Genomic DNA, 20,547 nt, shown 5'->3' with positions numbered 1-20,547 from the left:
AGTTGTAGAATTATCACCACTGTTTAATTCCAGAATATTTTCATCGCCCTCCAAGGAAACCCCAGACGCATCAGCAGTCACTTTCCATTACCTTCCCAGCCCCAGCCTCTGGCAACCACCAATCTACTTTCTGTGAACATATATTTTCATTTCTCTTGGGTACATGCCTAGGAGTGGAATTGCTGGTTCAGATAATATTCCATATTTCACCTTTGAGGAACCACCAGACTGTATCATCTCACGTCCCTTCCAGCTGTGTCTGAGGGTTCTGATTTCCCCACATCCTCCTCTAGCCTCATCTTGTACCACACTGCTCCTGGGTCTCCGCACTCTCGCCCCAGACCTCCGGTGAGTTCTGATTCCCTGTCCCACAGCAAAAGGAGGGGTGCGTGATTCTAACCATATCAGATTCAGTGCCTCTTTGTCTGCTCTGACATGAAATTCACAAATAATATAACCTACCTACTCATATATTGAAGACATGCATATTCAATTCTCAAACTATAAAATGAAGGAGAATATGTGAAAAGTAATTTATAATAAAATCATATGTACTGTAATGCTGGAAGTCCTAATGATGTAGCCAGGTGCTTGAACTGAACAGGTGGAAATTCTGTGAAGGTGACAGCGACAAATGGAGGTAGATTGAGGTGTGGGATGTTGGCCACTCACGCTCACTGAGCGGAGTTGCTGCCAGGGCTGTTACTCCAGAAGAGCGACCAATAAGAAATTCCCAAGCAAAGTACAGTTCAGTCTTCTCACAATTTACATGGTCATTGCACTCCAGAAAAATTCAGTATCTATTAAAACCATGCAAAAACCACTCTGTGTTGATATGTAACATAGAGTTGGGTTCTAGGTCAACCTAAACCTGGTGAGAACCACCACCAAATGCTCTTCCCTCGACCTAGAACATTCTTTCCCTCCTCCTTGGCCAGCACTTCGCCTGCTCTTTCAAGTTTCCAGGTGAAAGGCACTTCCTCCAGTAAGCCTTCCTGGGCTCCTCTCGCTGCACTGACTCTCTTCCAGAGCACTCCAGGCTGCTTCTTCACAGCAATTAACACCTTTTGCAATCATACATTTATGTGTTTTCTTTTTATTGACATCCACGTTCCCCACTAGACTCTGACCCCTCGAGGTCTGGGTTTGTGACTTTCCTAACATTGTATTCCCAGTCCTTGACACAGTGCCTGGTACTCAAATATTTGCTGAATGAACACAATAGCGTTCTTGTCTACCTCCTTTGTTGTTCTGGGAGTTCTTAGAAGACCTTATTGTGCCAAATTTATCTGTGTCCCCAGTGCTAAAGATAGTTCTTTCTTTTATGTGGAAAGCAGTGGTCAAATATTTAAGGAGCAAATAAAAGCCAAAGCGCGACTGGGCTCCCAATGTCCTAATGAATGAGCTAAGGACACAGTAAGAGGTGTTTCAGTAAATCCTCCAGAAACTGTGGTCATACTGGGTCACACTGGAATTCTCTTTATAGCTGCGGTTTCAATAGAGAACCTTCGCTTTAACTATGCTCACAACTATGTGAGCTCTAACTGCTGTGTAACAAACCTCCCCAAACCTCAGTGGCTTCCTGTAATGGCAAGCTGATTGTCTTATGATTCTGTGGGTTGGCGATCTGGGTAGTTCTGCTAACATCCCTTGGGCTCATTCGTGTGACCACAGTCATCTGACAACTTGACGGGGGGCTGGAGGGTCCAAGTGGCCAGACTCACACACACAGCAGTGGTCTGGCTGTCAGCTCAGAAGCCCTAGTTCCCATCCACATGGATTTCCATCTTCCAGGAGGCTAGCCCAGGCGTCTTGACAGTGTATTGTTTTGAGGTTCCAAAAAAGTGAAAGCAAAGACAGAGCCAGGTGAAGACCTGGTTCTAAAGCCGGAGGACCATCACTTCCGCCTCAATCTGCTGATCAAAGCAGATCATGTGGGTGGAGAATCACGCAGAATCATGCAGCATCAGCTCCTTGAAGAGGGCAGTGCATCCAGGAGGCACATGCACTGGGACGCTTATTCTAATAATCCACCGCAGCAATCTCTCTAGAGGAGAGCATTCTCTTTTTTAGTTCCTTGTTCTGGAATCCAAAGTGCAGCTCTGGGTCTTTCTTATGGATGTAGTGTCCCCTCCAAACGCGGCATCTCCTTGTCTGGCCTGGAGATGGAGGTGGAGACGGTGGAGGAGATTAGGTTGAATTTGTTCTTTGCCAAATTTTGTTTGGTTTCATTTGGGGAGCCAGGTCTCAGTTTTGCTTTGGTCAAGTCATGATCTCATTTTATTTTCCTGCCATTTGTCTTATTTCTATTCCAACTTAACTGTAATAAAAAGTTGAGTTAACGGAGCATTCTGGCTAGTTCTGCAGATTTTATTACAAAAGGACCTTAGGGTTGAAAACGCCGATTCTTAAGCAAGAGTCCTTGATTTAGAATCCTAGCTCTGCCAACCACTTGCTGTGGGACCTTGGGAAAGTGACTTCACCTTCCTGTGCCTCAGTTTCCTCCTTTTAACCCGGGGATCACGATACCTAGGACATGATGCCTAGGTAGTTGTGAGGATGGAGTGAGGTAGTCACATCACTTAGAGTGGGCCACAGAACATTCACCGTCTCAGGACAGCTGGGAAAGAGCCGAGTCAGGGCATTTGCATGCCGGTCAGGCAGATGGTCTAGGGTTTCTGCCATAGGTGTTTCTCTCGGGGGTGGGGGTGGGAAAGGAGAAGGTGGCTTCACTGAAACAGCAGCTTGTAATCTCTTAGTATATCCATAGAACAACAGGGCCTCCACGTGTGCTTATTCTCGGTCACAAGTGTGTCTCACTGTAGCCCTATTACAGTGAGGTATTTGTGCTTTCAGTATAAATTATAAATATAAACACATGCAGGGCTTGTTTCTCCCCCCAAAGCAGATTCCAACCAGCACGAAACCAGCCAATCCAAATAACTTGGGTGCTTAAGTCCATTGTTTCCAGCAACATGTAAACTGTTGGGTTATAAAGAATTGCTTTGAAGAAGGCGCCCCCATTAGTGCTCCGAACATCAGGGTTCAATTTAGGCTGCACATTTTTGAAGTGTTTACTTGAAATCTGTGGCAAAGAAAGACACGCATTGGGGTCTTTCTTATCAGGGAGAGGGTTCTTATCAAATTGTACAAGATGCGTTTAGTGGATGTTGTTATAAAAACACAAAATAAAGCAACAACCCTGAACTCAAGGAGAAATGCAGAATTCCTCAGCTGGGGAAGTCATTCTGGGAATGCAAAGATCGCTTTCAATGTTGTGTTTGTAAGGAAATGACAGTCACCAAGTGGAGAATGTCAGGTCCTCCGAGAAACCCTGTGGGCACTCACGTGCAGAACACTGTTTACTTAACTGGAGCTGGTTCTGAAAATATTTGACTCTGGAGGGTCCCTAAGGGAGTGTGGAGGGTGCCTGGGATTTTCCTTCAGGTCAGGACTTGGCCTTTGCTAACCTCCCCAACTGATAAGGCTTCCAGATTTCAGGGCAGATTCATTCCTCTGCTGAACCAAGGTTTCTGGCCCTGAGGTAAGGGGGAGAACCTGTCATTTCATTTCAAATGCTCCTCCAGCAACAGAGCCAGTCTCTATCTGATGAATCAGTCCTTGGTCACTGCAGAGCAGGGGTGTCAGGAGTGGGACTCTGGGTCAAGACGGGAGTGGAGGAGAAGCCTGGCAGTGATAGATAAGGATATTTATCTCCAGGAAGAATCCAGAAACTCGATGTTTCCTTCAGTGCTGACGGGCTGATAATGAAGGAGAGTTTGACGCCACTACCTGCAGGAGAGTGACAGAGTTCACCAAGTGGGGTGTTGCCTCCTGTCAAGCTCACTCCCGTGCCTTCCCAAACGGGAGACCCCTTGGCCATCCCAGACTTTGTCCCTCATATCTGCAGGAGGCTCGGGGTTTGCGAAAGTGATGAACTCAAGAGAGGAAAGCCAGGAGTGAGGCCACTGGGTTCCAGTCCGGCTTTTCTATGAAAATTAGACAATGACTTAATTCAGTGATCATTTATTAAGCGCCTGCTCTGCTCTGGGCACTAAGTAGGCAGTGGTGCTCACTACAGTTGTGGTCTTTCCTTTCAGGTGGAGAAGGATGAGAAAACAGACGACCTCGTGGGACAATGATGACGACGATGATGACAACCACATCTGCTTAACAGGAGCTGGCGGTGTGCCAGCCATATATAATTTACATATATAGTATTTCAGGGCTTCTCAAATTTAACGTGCATGTGAATCACTTTGGGATCCTGTGAATAGGCAGAATCTGGTTCAGGAGGTCTGGGTGAAGCTTGGGACTCTATACTAATAAGCTCCCAGGTGATGCCCCATCTGCTGGTCTGTAGACTGTACTTTGAGTAGCGAGGTATTATTTCATCTAATCTACACGGCAGCCCAAGGAGGCACTACAGTTATTCTCATTTTACAGATGAGGAAACAGAGAGGTCAAGTGACTTGTCCAGAGTCATACAGCTGGGAAGGAGAGGAGCCATGGCTGGATGCTGTGTGCTTACACAAATCTGCTTACACAAATCTGCCGTGATGAGGCAGTGAGGATGTCCAGGTGAGGGGCTCCACACCCAGAGTGGGGGCTTGGAGAAAGCTTTGAAAGAATGTGGCTCCTTAGTGGTTCCAGCTGGTTAAGGATTAAGGTATTAACCAGGTGAAAGCTGAGAGGGCAGTGGGAGATGGTCGAGGGGAGAGAGTTCTGCTGGAGGAACCACAGGAGAGAGCTCAGTACATTGGAAGGACAAGGGGGCCAAGCAGGAGAGGGGTAGAGTCCAAGGTTCTGCAGGGCTCTGAAGGCTACCGGTTTGGCCGCCTCCCGGGGCCAGAGAACAGAGGTTCTCTAGAAGTATCATGTAACCTTTCTGTTTACTCCTCCTTCCCTGGTGACACACTTCCCTGAGGCAATCCCTTCATTCTCCAGGTTGGGGGTGTCCCCCTCCCTCACTGTCCCGCCTACCTGGCACTTACTACCTGGGCTAAAATTAGCATCATAGGTTTCTGTTTACATGCCTGCCTCCCACTAGAACATTTCCTCTTTCATCTCTATCCCTGAAATCCCCAGTCTGGCACGTGAGATGATGACACCTGCCCTGCTGACGTCATGAGGATGCTGTAAGGGGTAGAGATGTGGAAACTGTTTGAAAGCAGTAGGAATGCTGTACTACTGGAAGGTGTATGCCTGTGGGGGCTGCAGAGAAGGTTCTGGGGCAACGGGGAGTGAGTGTGGTCACTAAAGGACTTGAGAGGGTCCTCTGGAGTCATTGCAGATTTCCCTGCCAGGATACCTCTTAACCTTGTTTCCCCCAAATGCCAGCAACTCAGCACCACCTTGACAACTCTGGCCACATTCATATACCACCTGGGCTCTTAGGTACTAAATATTTTTCTTTACATTGATATACTTTCTCCCCTAACTTTTTGTTTCAACAAATTTCAAACCTGCAGCAAAATTGAGAGAATAGCCCCCAAAATCCCTGTATGCCCCTCGCCCAGATTCACCAACTGTCCACACTTTGCCACATTTGCTGTCTCTATTTCTCTCCATACATACATTTAAAAAAACAACATGCAACAGCAAATAACAAATGTTGGCGAGGATGTGGAGAAAATGGAATCCTTGTACCCTGTTAGTGGGAATGTAAATTGATGCAGATACTATGGGAAACAGGATGGGGGGTTCTCAAAAAACTAAAAATAGAACTACCGTATGATCTAGCAATCCCAGTCCTGGGTATGTATTCAAAGAAAATGAAAGCACTAGTTTAAAAAGATACATGCATCCCCCACGTTCATAGCAGCACCATTTACAATAGCCAAGATATGGAAGCAACCTAAGTGTCCATCAACAGATGAATGGATAAAGATGTGGTGTATATATACAATGGAATATTATAACAAAAGAATGAAATTCTGCCATTTGCAACAATGTGGATGGACCTAGAGAATATTATGCTTAGTGAAATAAGTCCGAGAAAGATAAATACTCCATGTTATCACTTACATGTGGAATCTAAAAATTAAAACAGATGGATGCATATAGCACAACAGACTCACAGATACAGAAAACAAACTAGTGGTTACCAGTAGGGAGAGGGAAGCGGGGAGGGGCAAAATAAGGGTATGAGATTAAGAAATACAAACTGCTATGTGAAAAAAAAAAGGAAAGCAACCAAGATATGTTGTAGAGCACAGGGAATGTAGCCAGTATTTTATAACAACGTTCAATAGAGTATAATCTATAAAATTGAATCACCATGTTACACACCTGAAACTCATATTGTAAATCAACTATACTTTAATTAAAACAAAAAACAAACCAAAAAAACCCATGGATTTTTTTTTTTCTGGGTCCGTTAAACATATGTAAGTAAACTTTGAATTTTATTTATTTTTCTTCCAGTTTTACAGAGATATAATGGATATATAGCATTGAATAAGTTTAAGGTGACAATATACTGACTTGACTTACATCCATCATGGAATAATCAGCACCATAAGTTCAGTGAGCATCCATCACCTCACATAGATGCGAAATAAAAGAAAAAGAAAAAAAAGGTTTTTTCCTTGTGATGGGGACCTTTCAGATTCACTCTTAACCTTCACAGATATTGTACAACTTTTACATCCCTATTACTTATTCACCTTATAACCTGACATTTGTACCTTTCGGCCATCTTTATTCAGTTCCTCCCTCCAATACCTCTGGTAACCACAAATCTGATCTCTTTTTCTATGAGTTTGTTTGTTTGTTTGTTGAAATACATAATTGACCTACAACACTCTGTTAGTTCCTGGTACATGACATAGTGGTTCGCTATTTCTATACATTACTAAATGATCACCACTAAACTTTCAATCTCAGAATGGTCTGAGATGTACAGCAAAGTTGCCAAGAGGGAACAGAGAACTCTTCTCTACCCTGCACCCGATTTCTAATTGTCCCCCTCCTTGACATCTTACCTCGCTATGGTACGTTTGTTACAATGAATGAACCGGTATTGATATACCATTATTAACTAAACTCTGTTTTATTTGGCTTTTGTTAGTTTTTCCCTTATCTGATGGACTCCCTTTTAAACTTAAAAAATTTAAAAATAGGAAAGTGGAAGTCAATGGAAAACCGTGGTCACTTGCCAAACAGGATTCTAGCTGGATGCTGTTGGCTGCCGGCCGACCTAAGCCTGAGGCCTGTTTCTCTTTGTCCAAGAGGGAGATTAGTAGAGGGTAGACGTGTTAAAGACGGATTAGCACGAAGCTGAGACTCTCTCCCAGGCCAAATGGGCTGGGAAGAGGACTGCCACAGGAGCAAAGTAACTATCCCACTAGGAGTTCCAGGCTGCTCAGTGCCCAGTCTGTGTGTCATCCAAAGTCATCTTGGGCACCGCCCCTAGGGGAGCCCCACTTTAGGAATTGCATGGCCTCACTCAGCCACACCCTCACGTGGCTGGGAACCCCAAGTTTGAGACTGCTGGGCTCCAAACGGGGGACTCCCTTCAGCCCTGGAGGACAAGGTAGAGGGGCTGGTGCCCCCACTGGCTCGGGGCCGTGGAGAATGTCCTTCGTCTTCTCTACAGTAACCCCCTCCCCCCCACCCCCAACCCCCAAATTCCCAAAGCCGGTAGGTGTCTGACAAGTGAACAGAGTGCATTCTGGAGAATTCCATCTCAGCACGTAGGAAGCACCAGGCCCACTTGCCTGTCGTGTCTGTGAGATGTGGCCGTGGGCGCGGCCAGTGAGCAAGAGAGAAACGGCTGCCCTGAAGCTGGGCTCTCTCCCCAGCCCTTTCCTCAGCAGAATGTCTGAACGTGTTCACGTTCATTCCTTTAAAATGTTTCAAAACTGTTTTCATGTTTTATAGGTTGGAGAAGGTGACACTGTTTCCCGAAACCAAGTCATCACTTTCTCATACTTAGCTTTCAAATTTAGATCTGCTGGCTTCACTTCCAGGAGACCTAAGCCCATGACGGAGCAACTCGGACAGCTCGCTGGCTCTCAAGGAACTTCACTCAGTGATAAGTCCCTGTTGGCTCTGGGTCCCGACACTAACTGGAGATGATCAAACTGGAGTGTTTGCAGAATTTCTGGATTCACTCCTCAGGACTGCCATTCAGTTCTCAGCCAATAGATTGCAGAATTCTTTGAGTTTGTCCAAGGAGGCAAACGGATGGATGAAATTTCCTCCGGGTATGGGGTGCCCCTAGTGAAGGAAGCTGGTTGGGCATGGGTGATGGATAAGTCCATTTTCACTTTTCAAAATGAAGCTCCTACAGGTAAGAGCAGCATCCTTAAACCTTTTCTGCCTCCCTCCTTTCCCAGAGGTAATGACTCAGTTTGGTTTATATTCTTACAGACTATTTTCCTGGCTTTATATGTGTTTCCATAGCATTTCATTTTATATGTGTGTAAGAGGGGAGGGTCACACAATCAGGATTATACTGAATGCATCATTCTGACCTTTCTTTTTCACTCAGTAATATGTCTTGGAAACCCATCTCCATTTTTACATACAGACGCAGCCTACCCTTTAAGTCCCTACCTGGGATAGTATGGTTCTTTTCCATTCTATTTAACCATCCATTATTTGGTGGATATTTATTTCCACTGTTTCTTATGATAAGCCCTTTTTTTTTTCCCAGGCAAACCTCTACGTGCACGCCTCCTTAGGGACATGCGTGAGTGATGTTCTGTGGGGCAGCCTATGCTCATTTCTGGTCTTCAAAGGTCTTGCGAAATTATCCTTCAGAGTATGTGTGTGTGTGGCTGTGGGGAGGGGGTCAGTTTCTCTTCTTTGGGGCTGTTTATTCCTGGTTTCTCATCTGCAGTGGCTGCAGGGTGGCAGGGAGCCAAGGGACGGCAGAGAGAAATTCATCTCTAGGTGTTACAGGCTTGGAGGCAGCGCGTGGGGTGGCCGGGGGCGGGGGCAGTGTTCTCCATGGTGGCAGTCAATGGGGGCTTTGTTCCTTGGTCCATCCCTGTGCAGAATCCAAAAGCTGGGACATGACAAGGTGTCAAAAAGAGCAGTGCATCGTGTCTGGACCCCTACCCTTGACTGGGAGACACCTTCAAGTGCATAGGAGTTTTACATACACACATGTAACAGGGGTGGGGGGGTGGGGCAAACCCTGAAATAATTAGGTTGTAAAAAGAGAAAAGGGGCCGTGAAAGAGGCTGACCACTAACTGTGATGATGTAAAGGGAAAAGGCCAAGCTAATTTGCATCCTAGAAGTGGGAGGTACAGAGGGGACAATGGGGCTTGGGGGGAACCAGGACAAGAGGAAGGGATGTGTGTAGGATCGGGGAGGAGGAGGGGGGCAGATGGGAAAGAGGGAAGAAGGGAGGACGAGGAGAAAGAGTGAGGAGGGGGACCCGAAAGTGGCAAGGTAAGAAGAGTGAGGAGAGGGCTGGGGAGGGAGGGGGAGTCTGCGTCCTGTCTGTTTGTGATTAGCACAAACCCTGCGCGGGACGGAGTAAACAGAAACTTCCAGGCGTCCCCACACCCCCCTCTGAGGCAAAGCAGAAATCAGATGCTCCGTGATTAATCGTGGAGAGTTCAGGACACGACCACAAACGCCGTGCGGACTTGAAATTAGCTGCCTTCCCCTGGTCCCCTTGCCAAGATGGGAGTGGGGGGTGGGACGTGAAGGGGTGGGGGCCCCGCCTGCTGGGGGCCAGCATGGAATTCTCCCTGGCAGAGCTCAGAGTGACACTGACGGGCAATCGGCCGCGGCCAGAGCAGCACGCAGCATCCGGGGGGAACGTGGCCGGCCCGGGGGCCCCAGGCGGGCTTCCTGGAGTCCTGGCTCTGCGACCGCCTGCACCCTGACACAGGCCTGATAAGAGCCGCCTGCTTTATCAGAGCCCGGTGGCGCGGTCCGCACGAGAAAGACCCGGGGACCAGCGTGTCCTGAGTCCCACAACGGATGGGAGCCGACGCTTGCTTCAGCAATAGGGAGAGCCGGGCTGCCTGCAGGAGGACGGCGTGACACGGTCCTGAATGTCCAGACCCGCTGGATGGTGAGTGCCAAGCGGCTGCTCGTGCGCAGCCGGTGTGTGGCCCTGACTCTAGAGGGAGGCGAGCTGTGAGGAGGGCAGCACGTCCGTTCTCACATCCAACCTGTAGCTCCCAGAGCCAGAGCAGGGAGGCTGCACTGAGGCAGAGATGAGATCGCAGTATCTTGCTGTGTGGCCCTGGGTGAGTTCTTTCCCCTCCCTGAGCCTCCTTTTGTCCATCCCTAAAGTGGGGTAGCTGAACGAGGTGGACTTTAAGGGGCTTTTACGATGACTGCTATGTTTTGTGGGTCTGCTTTCTCCAGGCACTGTGCCAGGCATTGATGAGGCTTTAGCTCAGAGAATCCCCACCAGCCCCCGAGGGGTAGGGGTTATTATTGCTATCCTCGTTGTACACTGAGCAAATGGAAGCTCAGAGAAATGAAGTGACTTGCCCAAGGTCACACAGCTGGTCGGCGGCAGAGAGGAGAATGGGATCTCGGTTTTCTGATTTTACTTTCGCTAAACTCTCCACCTCCAGGACTAGTTGGGACTTTCGTATACTGTGTTCTCAGATTGATTAGCCAAGGAAGCAGAGGTGAAGGAGAAGGGGGTGTCCGGCAAGCATTACCTGTAGGAGGGAGGCAGAGAGGTCGGACAGATGCAGCAACAGGCCGAGCCCTCCGACTGTCTGGATGGGATGTCAGCAGCCCAGGGCCGGGGTGCACTGTGCGGGATGGGCAGGGGCTCCCGGCTTGAATGGAGAGGGCCTGTGGCCACTTGCTGTATTTGCTGCCCTGTCATAGGAGGCTCCTGGGGCGCAAGAGAAGAGGGTTAATATTAGGCAGGGGTGGAGAGAGCTGGGGGTGGGGAGAGTGGCACATGCCTCTGCTAGGTTTTGTTCCAACTTTATTTTGCCTTTTCAAAAATCTGTTTCGAATCATTCTGGGCCCCCACTGCTCCTCTGGACGAAACAATTGTGAAACATACAGTGCTTTCCACATGCCTCCCCTGGGGGAATCACATATTAAAATCGTAGGTTATTTGCATATGCATCCCTGCAGCTGTGGTGACAGCTGCCAAGAGATAAGATGCAGCTCGTCAGCTAGTGTCTCCCTGGCCCCGACAAGGAGGACACATGTCACATCCAGGGCTGGGAAAGCCATGGCAGGCTTGTGGCAGGTGGGAAGTCCCTTGGGTGCCAGGCATCTGGGCAGAGCTTGAAGTCTTAGCACCCAGATGTGGCCTCTTCTTTTCTCTTCCCTTGGAAAATTCCATCCTGTTGTAGTTTTGAACTGACTCAGGCCTCCTGTTCTTTCTGGGACTGGCCCAGGTCCTCTGCCTTGGGCTTGAGTTGAGAGCTGAGTTGTGGTTTTAGCTCCAGGGAGACCAACTTGTCTCAGGAGACCCGCTTTGTGCCGGGCAAGCCAGGATGGTTGGTCACCCTGTCCAGTTCTCCCCTTGATTTTTTTTTTCTTTCTTTGTAACCTTGAGCAAGACACTCCCCTTCTCTCATCCATAAAACGAAGGGGTTATTTTAGGAAATCTCTAAAATCTCTTTGCAACTCTAAAATGCCATGACTCTGGTTGGAAAGCACTTAAGCTCCAAACACGGGTGAGACACAAGCTTAAAGAATCCCCATGAATCCCCCTGTGCATCAGGGAAGGCGCTGCAGGAGGCTGGAATTAAGACGGGCTGGAAGACGTGGCTGCTGGCATCGAGGACAGTCCTATGGCCCCGCAAGCTTCTGAAAAGCTTCATGAATTGCTCAAACCCGGGCTGGGTCTGCAGCTTAATTTTTGCACAGAGTGATTTAACCCAGATGTGTGCTGGTTACAGAACCCTCACCTATTCGTATCGGAACCTCGGCACCCTCAGGGTCCCCCAATTCTTTCTGGGGAGCTCCAAAGGGATGTCTCACACGTGCTCGCAAACTGGTCTCTTGTCTGACTCGTCCTCTCCTGCTTCCCCTTGCCTCTGCCCCCAAGGCCACTTAGAGAAGCTTCTCTATTGCCGATACCCATCTGGTGGGGCCTAACTCCCTGCCCATAGTGTCCGAGCTGCTCTGGGTTCTGGGCAGAGATGGAGGGAGTGGCTTCCTCCCCAGCCCATGACACTCTCTGCCAGGGGGTCCTGGCACGGTGGTGTGCTAGAGCCAGTTTGTACTGGCTTGCAGAAGCCGAGTGCCAGATTTTCAGGAATTTGGTGAACTCGTTAAACAGAGCCATTATTAAAAATTAAACTTCATAAATTTATAATTGAATAAATTATATTAAAGACAAAGGCCATTAAGTACTCAAAACTCGACTTTCCATTTTTTTAAAGTACATGTTACTATTATCTGTGCTCCTGGGGTTATTCACGTCTGTTGTATCTGTCTGGTGGAAACACCCCGGAACAGTGTGCTATTGTGAATCTCTTTTTTAGTGACTTCAAGTTGGTAGCCTGAAGTTGGCCACGGTGGGAGTAATTACACTGTGGGAATTGGCCAGCAGTAGGCTCAGGGCTTGATTTATTGTTTTGTTGATTGTCTAGATCAACAGACAAAGTGATGTGGACAAAGAAAGGGAGAAAAATTTGATGCAGATGAAACATGAAAGTGTATCTCTCTGCTTGTTGCAATGGGAATAGCACCAAAATATCAAGGAAGTTGCTCACTTCATTGACAAACCAGGGAAGTTCCAACCTGTTCTTTGTTGGATCACTTTTGTCTTAGTCCTTAGAGACAGATATCAGTCAACATTCTGGAAAGAGCTACAGTCACTCATTCACTATAACCATAGTTGGCTACAGATACAAGAGTTGGGGGCAAAAAAATCAACAGAAATGTTCTATGTGAATCAACTGAGTATATGAAATTTACAAAAAAAGAATATTGTACATTTTATGTTTATTTGTAAGTTGTGTACCACACATCTTTTATGTCAATACACTTTATAGTAAACCTGAGTATATATGTGTATGTGTGCATGATGAGTGTGTAAGTGCATATTGTACATGCACGCATGCACACACACTTTTCCCTGGAGAAGCTGGTTGTTAAACCTTTACCAGCACACCACTGGCTCCACGGCATGTATGCTTGTGCCCAGGGTCTCAGGAATCCTGCCATGGTCCATTCTCAGCTCTCACCCAAAGGGATTCACACTCCAGGCACTGGGTCTTAGATACAATCCCTCAACTTCCTCCTCTCGCCTAAAACAAACCAACAGCCAAACCCCTCTCTCCTGCCCTGCGCACCGGAATGGATGCAGACTGGGTGGGGCAGATGTTATCTGCACCAGTTACATCCCAGGCCCCAGCTCAGGCAGTCCAAAGGCCCTGGGCCCTGCATTCGCAGCCCCTGCATTCACGGCTCCCCCTCTCCCGTATTCCAGACTCCCCCCAACACACATTTGTGGGGTGTTTCTGGTGTCCCATCAGGGGCAGCTGCCTGTTAATTTCATCCCATTTTGGGTCCCACTCCTGCCATCCTTGATTTTCATGTACAATTGCATGTTTCTCTAATCGAAACGGCGTCTTGGAACATGGAGGAGGACCAGCTAAGCCAAACCTATAGGAAAGTTCAGACAACTTTCTATTTTTAGAAAGCCTAGGAGCCAGGTGGGCCCTTTCCAGTCTCCCAGGCCGGCAAGCACGAGAGGAAAATATTTCTCATTCCCCAGTTTCGCCTTCTTACAGTCCCGGCCAAGGAGGAGGCCCAGGTGGGGACACTGGCTGCCTAGGAGAAGTGAGGCTGGGGTGGCAGGAAGCGAACCCTACCCACAGCAATTTTAAAATGAATTAAACAGGTTTTTAATATTTTTTTCTCTTTTCTTTTGCATGGTAGGAAGGGCAGCCCTGAGTTTAAATTTCAGTGGGTCCTACTGCAGGTAACCTATTCTTCTAGACTGTTCATTCAGTCGTATACATCATTTTAATTTTCAAGAATGAGGTCATTCTTATATTCTATTCCTCATCTTCCTTTTTTCACTTGATCATATACCCGGGTGTCTTTCCATGTTAGCACGGGATGCCCCTGGCCATTTCTTTCAATGCCTGCACAACAGAAGTCCCTGGAGGTTGTGAGAAGGGATCCATTTCGATAACCACATCTCTACTTTCTCACCAGGTCTCAAACTTTCTTGACTGCAAAACAGATGAGTAAAGGGGGAAGGGTATAGCTCAAGTGGTAGAGCGCATGCTTAGCACGCACAAGGTCCTGGGTTCAATCCCCAGTACCTCCTCTGAAAATAAATAAACCTAGTTACCTCCCCCCCACAAAAAAAACCATGAGTAGAGCCCAGCTGCTTCCACTTTTCAGTAAAAAAGACCTTCTATTGGCTCCACCCTCAACCTGTATCTGGAAGCTGACTGCTTCACATCACCTCCACTGCCCCACCCTGGTCCAAGTGGCTGTCATCTCTCCTCACTGATGTCTCTGCTTTTCCTCCTGCCTCTCCAATGGTCTGGTCTACACCTGTAGCCAGCGAGGTCCTGTTAAAAGGAAACTGGATTCTTCTCCTTATCTGCTCTGGACTCCCTCCTCCCTGTAGTCCTGGCTCCCTCGTCACCCCCTGTAAAAGGCAAAGTCCTAACCATGGCCGCAAAGCCCCACAGAATCTGGATTTCATCTCCCTTCTCTCCCCTTCGCTGCACTTGCTGTTCTCAGCTGTGCTGGGTACAGTACTGCCTCAGGACTTTTGCACTTGCTTTCCCCTCTGCCTGGGACATTCTCCAAACCTCCATGTGGCTCACTCTCTACCACTTATCATCTAATATACTATACATGATTTTTCTTTTAAGAAATATCCTCTACTAGAATATGAGTTTCCTGAAGGCAGGATTCTTATTTTTGGGACGGGGGTCTGTTTTGTTCAGTTCTGTATCCCACGGCAGGCACTCAGTTAAGACTTAGGGAAACATTTGTTTGCTAGGTTGCCAAGGGGTGACAAGGCAGTCAGACTGAATTAGGGTCACCAGGAACCTCTAGCCACACACATTTCATTTATGAATACCACATTTTAAAAGCCTGTGCTAATGAACCCAATGGCCACTCATCTGCATAAGAATGAGCATCTGTGGAATCAGGCATCCTCAGATGTGGCTGTCAGACTCACCCAAGCCCAGGTTCCAGGTGTTTCATGTGGCCCCAGCAGTCACCCTTCTTGTCTGTCTCGGGTGGGCTTGGAGGACCCTGCAAACAACCCCCTCTTTCTTACCTGAGTACAGATGAATCCGGGAGTCAGGCAGATGATGCGATGTGGATTCTGTTACTAGAACGTGGTGGCTGTTACCGTGTTGTCCCTTGAGTTGAATCCCCAACACCACACCCTAGCGCCGCTGGTAGCCCTCCGCTGAGCAGCGTGCCCAGCACTGCCTTCCAAACTCAATCACAGGGGAGAATGAGCAAGGGGAGGGGAAGACCCTGCAGGTGGAGCCAAGAGGAGGTGGGCTTAAGTGGTCCCTCCAAACTATTGGATGCCCCCACCCACCAGAGACCAAATCAGCTTAGACCCAGTTGGCAGCAGCAGGAATGGCCTAACGTCTTTTCTCATTTGCCCGGTGGCCCCCATTAAATCCCTGGTCCCCAAATCCAGGTCCAGAGAGCTTTCAAGTCTTTTAAAAAAAATGGACCTCCAGCAGGATTGAATTAATCACAACCCAGGTAAAAGACACGCCTGTGGCCCCCTTACTGTTTCATCTAAAAGTCTCACTATAGCTATTCGTAAAATAAAACACACCTGCACACCCACTGCTCAAGCCCTGAACGAGACTTCGAAGATTATTTATAACCATGTGCTCCTTCCCACTGTGGTAGCAACTATCTTAAATTTTGTGTTGACCTTTCCCTTGGTTTTTTTAAAAAAAAGTAGTAAGATATCCAGAATATAACATTTACCATGGTAACCATTTTCAAGAATACAATTCAGTGGCATTTAGTACACTCCCAATAGTGTGCGGCCATCACCACCATCCATCACCAGAACTGTTTAATTCTCCCGATTTCCCTTGTTAAAAAAAAAAAGTATTATCACTCACATATTGATGCCAAAATAATATATTATTTACTTTTACTTATTTTTGAACTTTATAAAAAGTTCTGTTGTCTTCTGGCACTTCTATTTTCTTAAAGCATTTTATCACTAAAATGAATCCATATGGCTGCACACTGCTTACTGCTGACCCATTTTCACTGCTGTATACTATTTTGTGATATCCCAGAATTTGTTGTCTATGTCTGTTGGCATTTGGGTTGCTTGTACCTGTCTGTTTCTTTGCTGTGATAAAGAATAGAGCTTTGAGCAATCTTGTCCTAGTACGTTCCTGCTAGTGTGTGTCTCAGATGTGAACCCAGGAGAAGAACTGCTAAGTCAGAGGGAATATGAAATAATCCACTGTTTTCCAATGTGGCTGTACCAGTTCACACTCACCCTCCACCATGTAGCATCTGTCAGATGTCTTACGTTTTGCCACTCAAATGAGTGGAATTTCCCCTGGGTCTCTGTCACCGCCACCACATGGACAGGCCGGGCTGCCATTGACGGTCCCTCCAGGTCTGAGAACACCCCAAAGCCTCAAGTGGGCTGTGGGTTTGTGATGTGCCACAACTTCCTGGTATGGCTGCTTGTGGAGGAGAACCAGGCCCAACAGCTGTGCTGCAGGAAGGAAAATGTGGGGTGGGGATTACAGCCCTTGCCCTGATGGCATCGGCCTCTCTTTCCTCCCCTCCACCAGCCTTTATTTAGTCTGATTCTCACCACGTGTGGGAAATAGTGTGGTGGGGGTAGGGGAAATCTTCACTCCATGACAGGCCCTATTCCACACACTTTACAGTTATTTCTGTTAGTTCATTCAACCTCCAGATCCAGCAGTTGGAGGTGCTCTTATAAACCCCACTTCACAGATCTGGGAACTGAAGAACAGAGAGGTTTAGTAACTTGCCTGTAATCACACAGGTAGTAAATGGCAAAGCTGGGTTTGGATCCAGCTGCTCTGGCTTCTTCTGGAGTTTATGCCCCACCTTGGTAGTGCCTAGCTGTTAAGAGTCACAAACTCTTCAGTCCTACAGACCTAGATTCAAATCCTGGATCCCCTACCCATATGCTGTGTGACTCTGGGCAAATGACTTCACCTCTCTGCATCTCTAAAATGGCAAGAGCTCTCTTTTCCAGAAGCCGTATTCAATGTTTCTTTCTAGGGCCTTATTGTTTCTTGTCGGGCTGGACACCCATTCTGGAAATACCCCTGGAATATGCTCATTGGCTTAAGCAACTGCCCAGGCTCATCCTTGGAGCTGAGGGGGAGTCAATTCCACCCAAACTGGTGTCAGCGAATCAAGGCCCAGGGCGCCCCAAAGCCAACTGCTGTTGTTGGAAGGAGGGAAGCTGTGCAGGGCAACAGGGGTGCACGTGTTCAGGCTGGGCTGGTTTGGCCATTGACCTTGGTGACCATCTTATTGCAAGAAAGGCCAACCTGGCTGTGTGGTCACCGAGACAGGCCACCCCTGGCCTCATCTGTGTGAGGCTCGGGCCGTTGTATACATCACGTCTGGAATACCTATTCTGAAGGGTGATTCCCAGGGATAAAACATGTTTATACGTTTTTGGGGGCGAAAAATTCCATTTCTGTTGCCAGTTAGCTCTGCTTGAGAACAGCTTTTCTCAACATCAACATGTTGGCTGCCCAGGCTCGAGTTCTGTTGATTAGCTCAAAGTGGGGGGAAAAAAGTGCTTTTTCTTTCCTTCCTCCACCCCCGACCATGATAGCCGGCTGTTAGTGATGAAAGGGGTCCTGGGGATCATTTAGTTTTCCTTGTCATGACTCCAGGAAAGGCTATGAAAATCAGCAGCAGCCCTGCTGGCCATAATTGGCTGTAGGGGGAAGTTGGCTACCGCAGCGTCCGAGTGATCAGAATCCGCTTCAGACGAGGGGGGCTCGGTTAAGCCTCTTCTAACTGCACCTGCTCCCCCAGGCCCGGTGCGGGGCGGAAAATGCTGAAGGTTGTCGGCATGTCTCTCTTTCTTCCCAGGTTCCAGGGAGCTCCTGGAGGTGGGACTCTTGGCAAGATGGAGAAGCTGTAAGGCTGTGTGCAGACTGGTTTTGAGCGGGCCTCTGACGCCCACTGCCTGCACCAAATCCCAGCTCCACTGTTCGTAGGCACGAGCCGTGGACCTGGGACTTAAAGCTCGGTGCCTCACTTTCCTCATTTAAAGTGATGGTCACGGTCCCTCCTCCTGGGATTGCTGTAAGGACCAAATGATTGCATACACTTGGAAGAGGCCCTGACCACGTGCAAAGTCCTTCATAAATGTCAGTTTTTATTATTTACTCAGGACCCTCCCACTCTTCCTCCACTGACACTTGAGTCATATGTGGTTGTGCCAAAGTATTTTAACCCAGTCCTCTGTTGATGGATGTGAGATCATTCCAATCTTTTGTGATTGCAAATTATGCTGCATTGAATAACCTGTAGCTTTGTGTACCCAGCCCTCCCCTAAGGTATGTGAACCCTGTGATAACCTTGGCTCTGGATTTTCCTCCCTGGGGCCTGCAGAATAAGGAGAGGTGTGTGGGCAAAGGGCTGGCCCCAGGCTGGCATGCGGACAGGCCTGTAGGGCAGGGCAGGGTCAGGCCCTCCTCAGCCAGGCAGGACAGATTCCTCCTGAGTCCCTCAGGGGAGTGAGGCCTCCAGGTTCCTGGCAAATGCCCAAGGTGGTCTGAAAAGAGAAAAATCTGTGCCACGCAGGTTCTGCCCATCCTTTTCGATCATCTTCCTCCAGGAAGCCCCCTGGGATCTCTGTTGGCTGTCTCTGCATGGATTTAGCACCATGATGTCCAGATCTCCTTTTGGTGGGTGGGAGCACAAAACCTTAAGATGAGGAGTCCAGAGGGTTGGATTTTGGTCCTGACTTCTTAGCCCTCCTACCCACGTAACCCCTGGACCTCCATGTCCTCATCTGTCTGAGCAGAACAATAATAATAATCATAACAACATCTCAGGAACGTCTTGGGAGGTCTCAGTGATGTAACACGTGTGGAGTGTTTGACCCTGTGTCAGGCACAAGAAACACCAGCTCGTGATAGGAATGGCACACTGACGGGAGGGTCTAGGTTCACCTCCCCCGCTGGGCCGTGGGGACTTGCGGGCAGCAGTGGCTGATCTGGAATCAAGTATGAAGGGAGTCCAACAGAACAGAGTGTCCTTGAGCAAGTCGTGCTCCCTCTGGGCTGAGTTTTCTCTCGAACACTGGGGTTCTGATACCTATCTTGTCGTTTGTTGAGAATTAAATGAGGCAAAGCATATATACTTTTCTTTCCCCCTAGCAAATACTCGGTAAATGCTGCTGATTGCTGGCATCATTAATCTTCAGTGTTAACAGTTGCAAATATCCACCCCAGAAACCGTCACAATATTGTGCATGCAGCTGGTACTTAGCATATCAAATGGATTGACTGACAGGGCCAAGCCCACTTGTTATAAAGTGGGGTCTGGGGGAGGCACTGATGGAAAGACCCATTGATCGTGTCGTTGACCCCCTTAGAGAAAATAGAGGAAAACAGGCTAATATGACCTGACCTGGGGTTATGCCATCTGCTGGTGGCTAACTCTGTGGGATGCTAGACCAGGCATTAGCACCCCCACTTTACAGATAAGAAAACTGGGACCCAGAGAGGGGAGAGCCTCACCCCGCACCCACGGCCACCACACAGCACAGCAGGAGCCAACGCACTTCTCCTGACTCTCAGGGCAGTGGGCTTCACCCTGACCCTCAGCCCCGTACAGGAAATAGACGGTGGGGGTAGATACAGTGTCCCTTGTGGCCAGAGCCCTTGTACATTTCTGACATTTTTTCATCTTAGGACAAAGGGTGAAGAAACTCAGATGAACTGTCCCTGTTTCCTTGTGGGCAAACACTCCTGACCTGGGGTGAGGGATCTTTGCTGCTGGATTGGACTGTAAGTGTGGTTTCGCCTGTACTTCCCCCATCCTGGGTACCTGACTGCTTAGCAGCAGTGATGGTAGAAAGTCCAGGTAGGGTAAATCCAGAGATGACCTTAAGAATTACGGGTATCTGATGGGCCAGAGGGGCCCCTGCACCGTGGAGGCTGGCCCTGGAAGCCTGCCCGGTTTGCTGTCGGACCTAGCCTGAACAAGAGACTTCCCTCATATAGCCTTCTTCTGTGTGTCCTCTCCTCTTGGAAGGACACCAGTCACTGGTTTTAGGGCCACCCTAACCCAGTATGACCTCATCTTAGCTAATTACATCTGCAAAGACTATTTTCAAATAAGGTCATATTCTAAGTCTCTGGGTAGACATGACTTTGGTGGGGAACACCATTCAACACACGACCCCACCTACTGGCCATTATGAACACCCTGCCCACCATGTACCTACTATGTGCCGGGTGGTTCTCCGAGCTTCTTTTATTCCTTCCCCTGTTCGGCCCTCTTGGCAGTCTTGTGAAACAGTTCTATGATTATCTGTTTCAGGCCCAGAGAGGTGAACTGGCTTGCCCCAGGTCACACAGCTGGTAAATAGCAAAGCTGG

The 20,547-nt window shown here is 48.2% G+C and overlaps 1 protein-coding gene across 3 annotated transcripts in view; it reads left to right on the top strand.

The window, feature by feature from the left end:
• The first annotated feature begins 9,291 nt into the window (after window positions 1-9,291).
• RIPOR3 (RIPOR family member 3) overlaps window positions 9,292-20,547 on the top strand; it is a 68,182-nt gene continuing 56,926 nt past the window's right edge. Inside the window, exons 1-2 of one of the 3 annotated variants that reach the window (XM_074347435.1) lie at window positions 9,292-9,407; window positions 9,884-10,041. In XM_074347435.1, coding sequence (XP_074203536.1) covers window positions 10,039-10,041 — 3 coding nt within the window. In that variant the 5' untranslated portion in view covers window positions 9,292-9,407; window positions 9,884-10,038. Of the gene's footprint in view, window positions 9,408-9,513; window positions 10,042-20,547 lie in introns of those variants that run through there. The other 2 variants (XM_074347433.1, XM_074347434.1) reach the window with 2 other exon arrangements.

Source organism: Camelus bactrianus, chromosome 19, assembly GCF_048773025.1.
Source record: "Camelus bactrianus isolate YW-2024 breed Bactrian camel chromosome 19, ASM4877302v1, whole genome shotgun sequence".
Classification (NCBI taxonomy): Eukaryota; Metazoa; Chordata; class Mammalia; order Artiodactyla; family Camelidae; genus Camelus; species Camelus bactrianus.
Note: the sequence above shows the minus strand (reverse complement) of the source record. Positions and strands in the feature narration are given on the sequence as shown.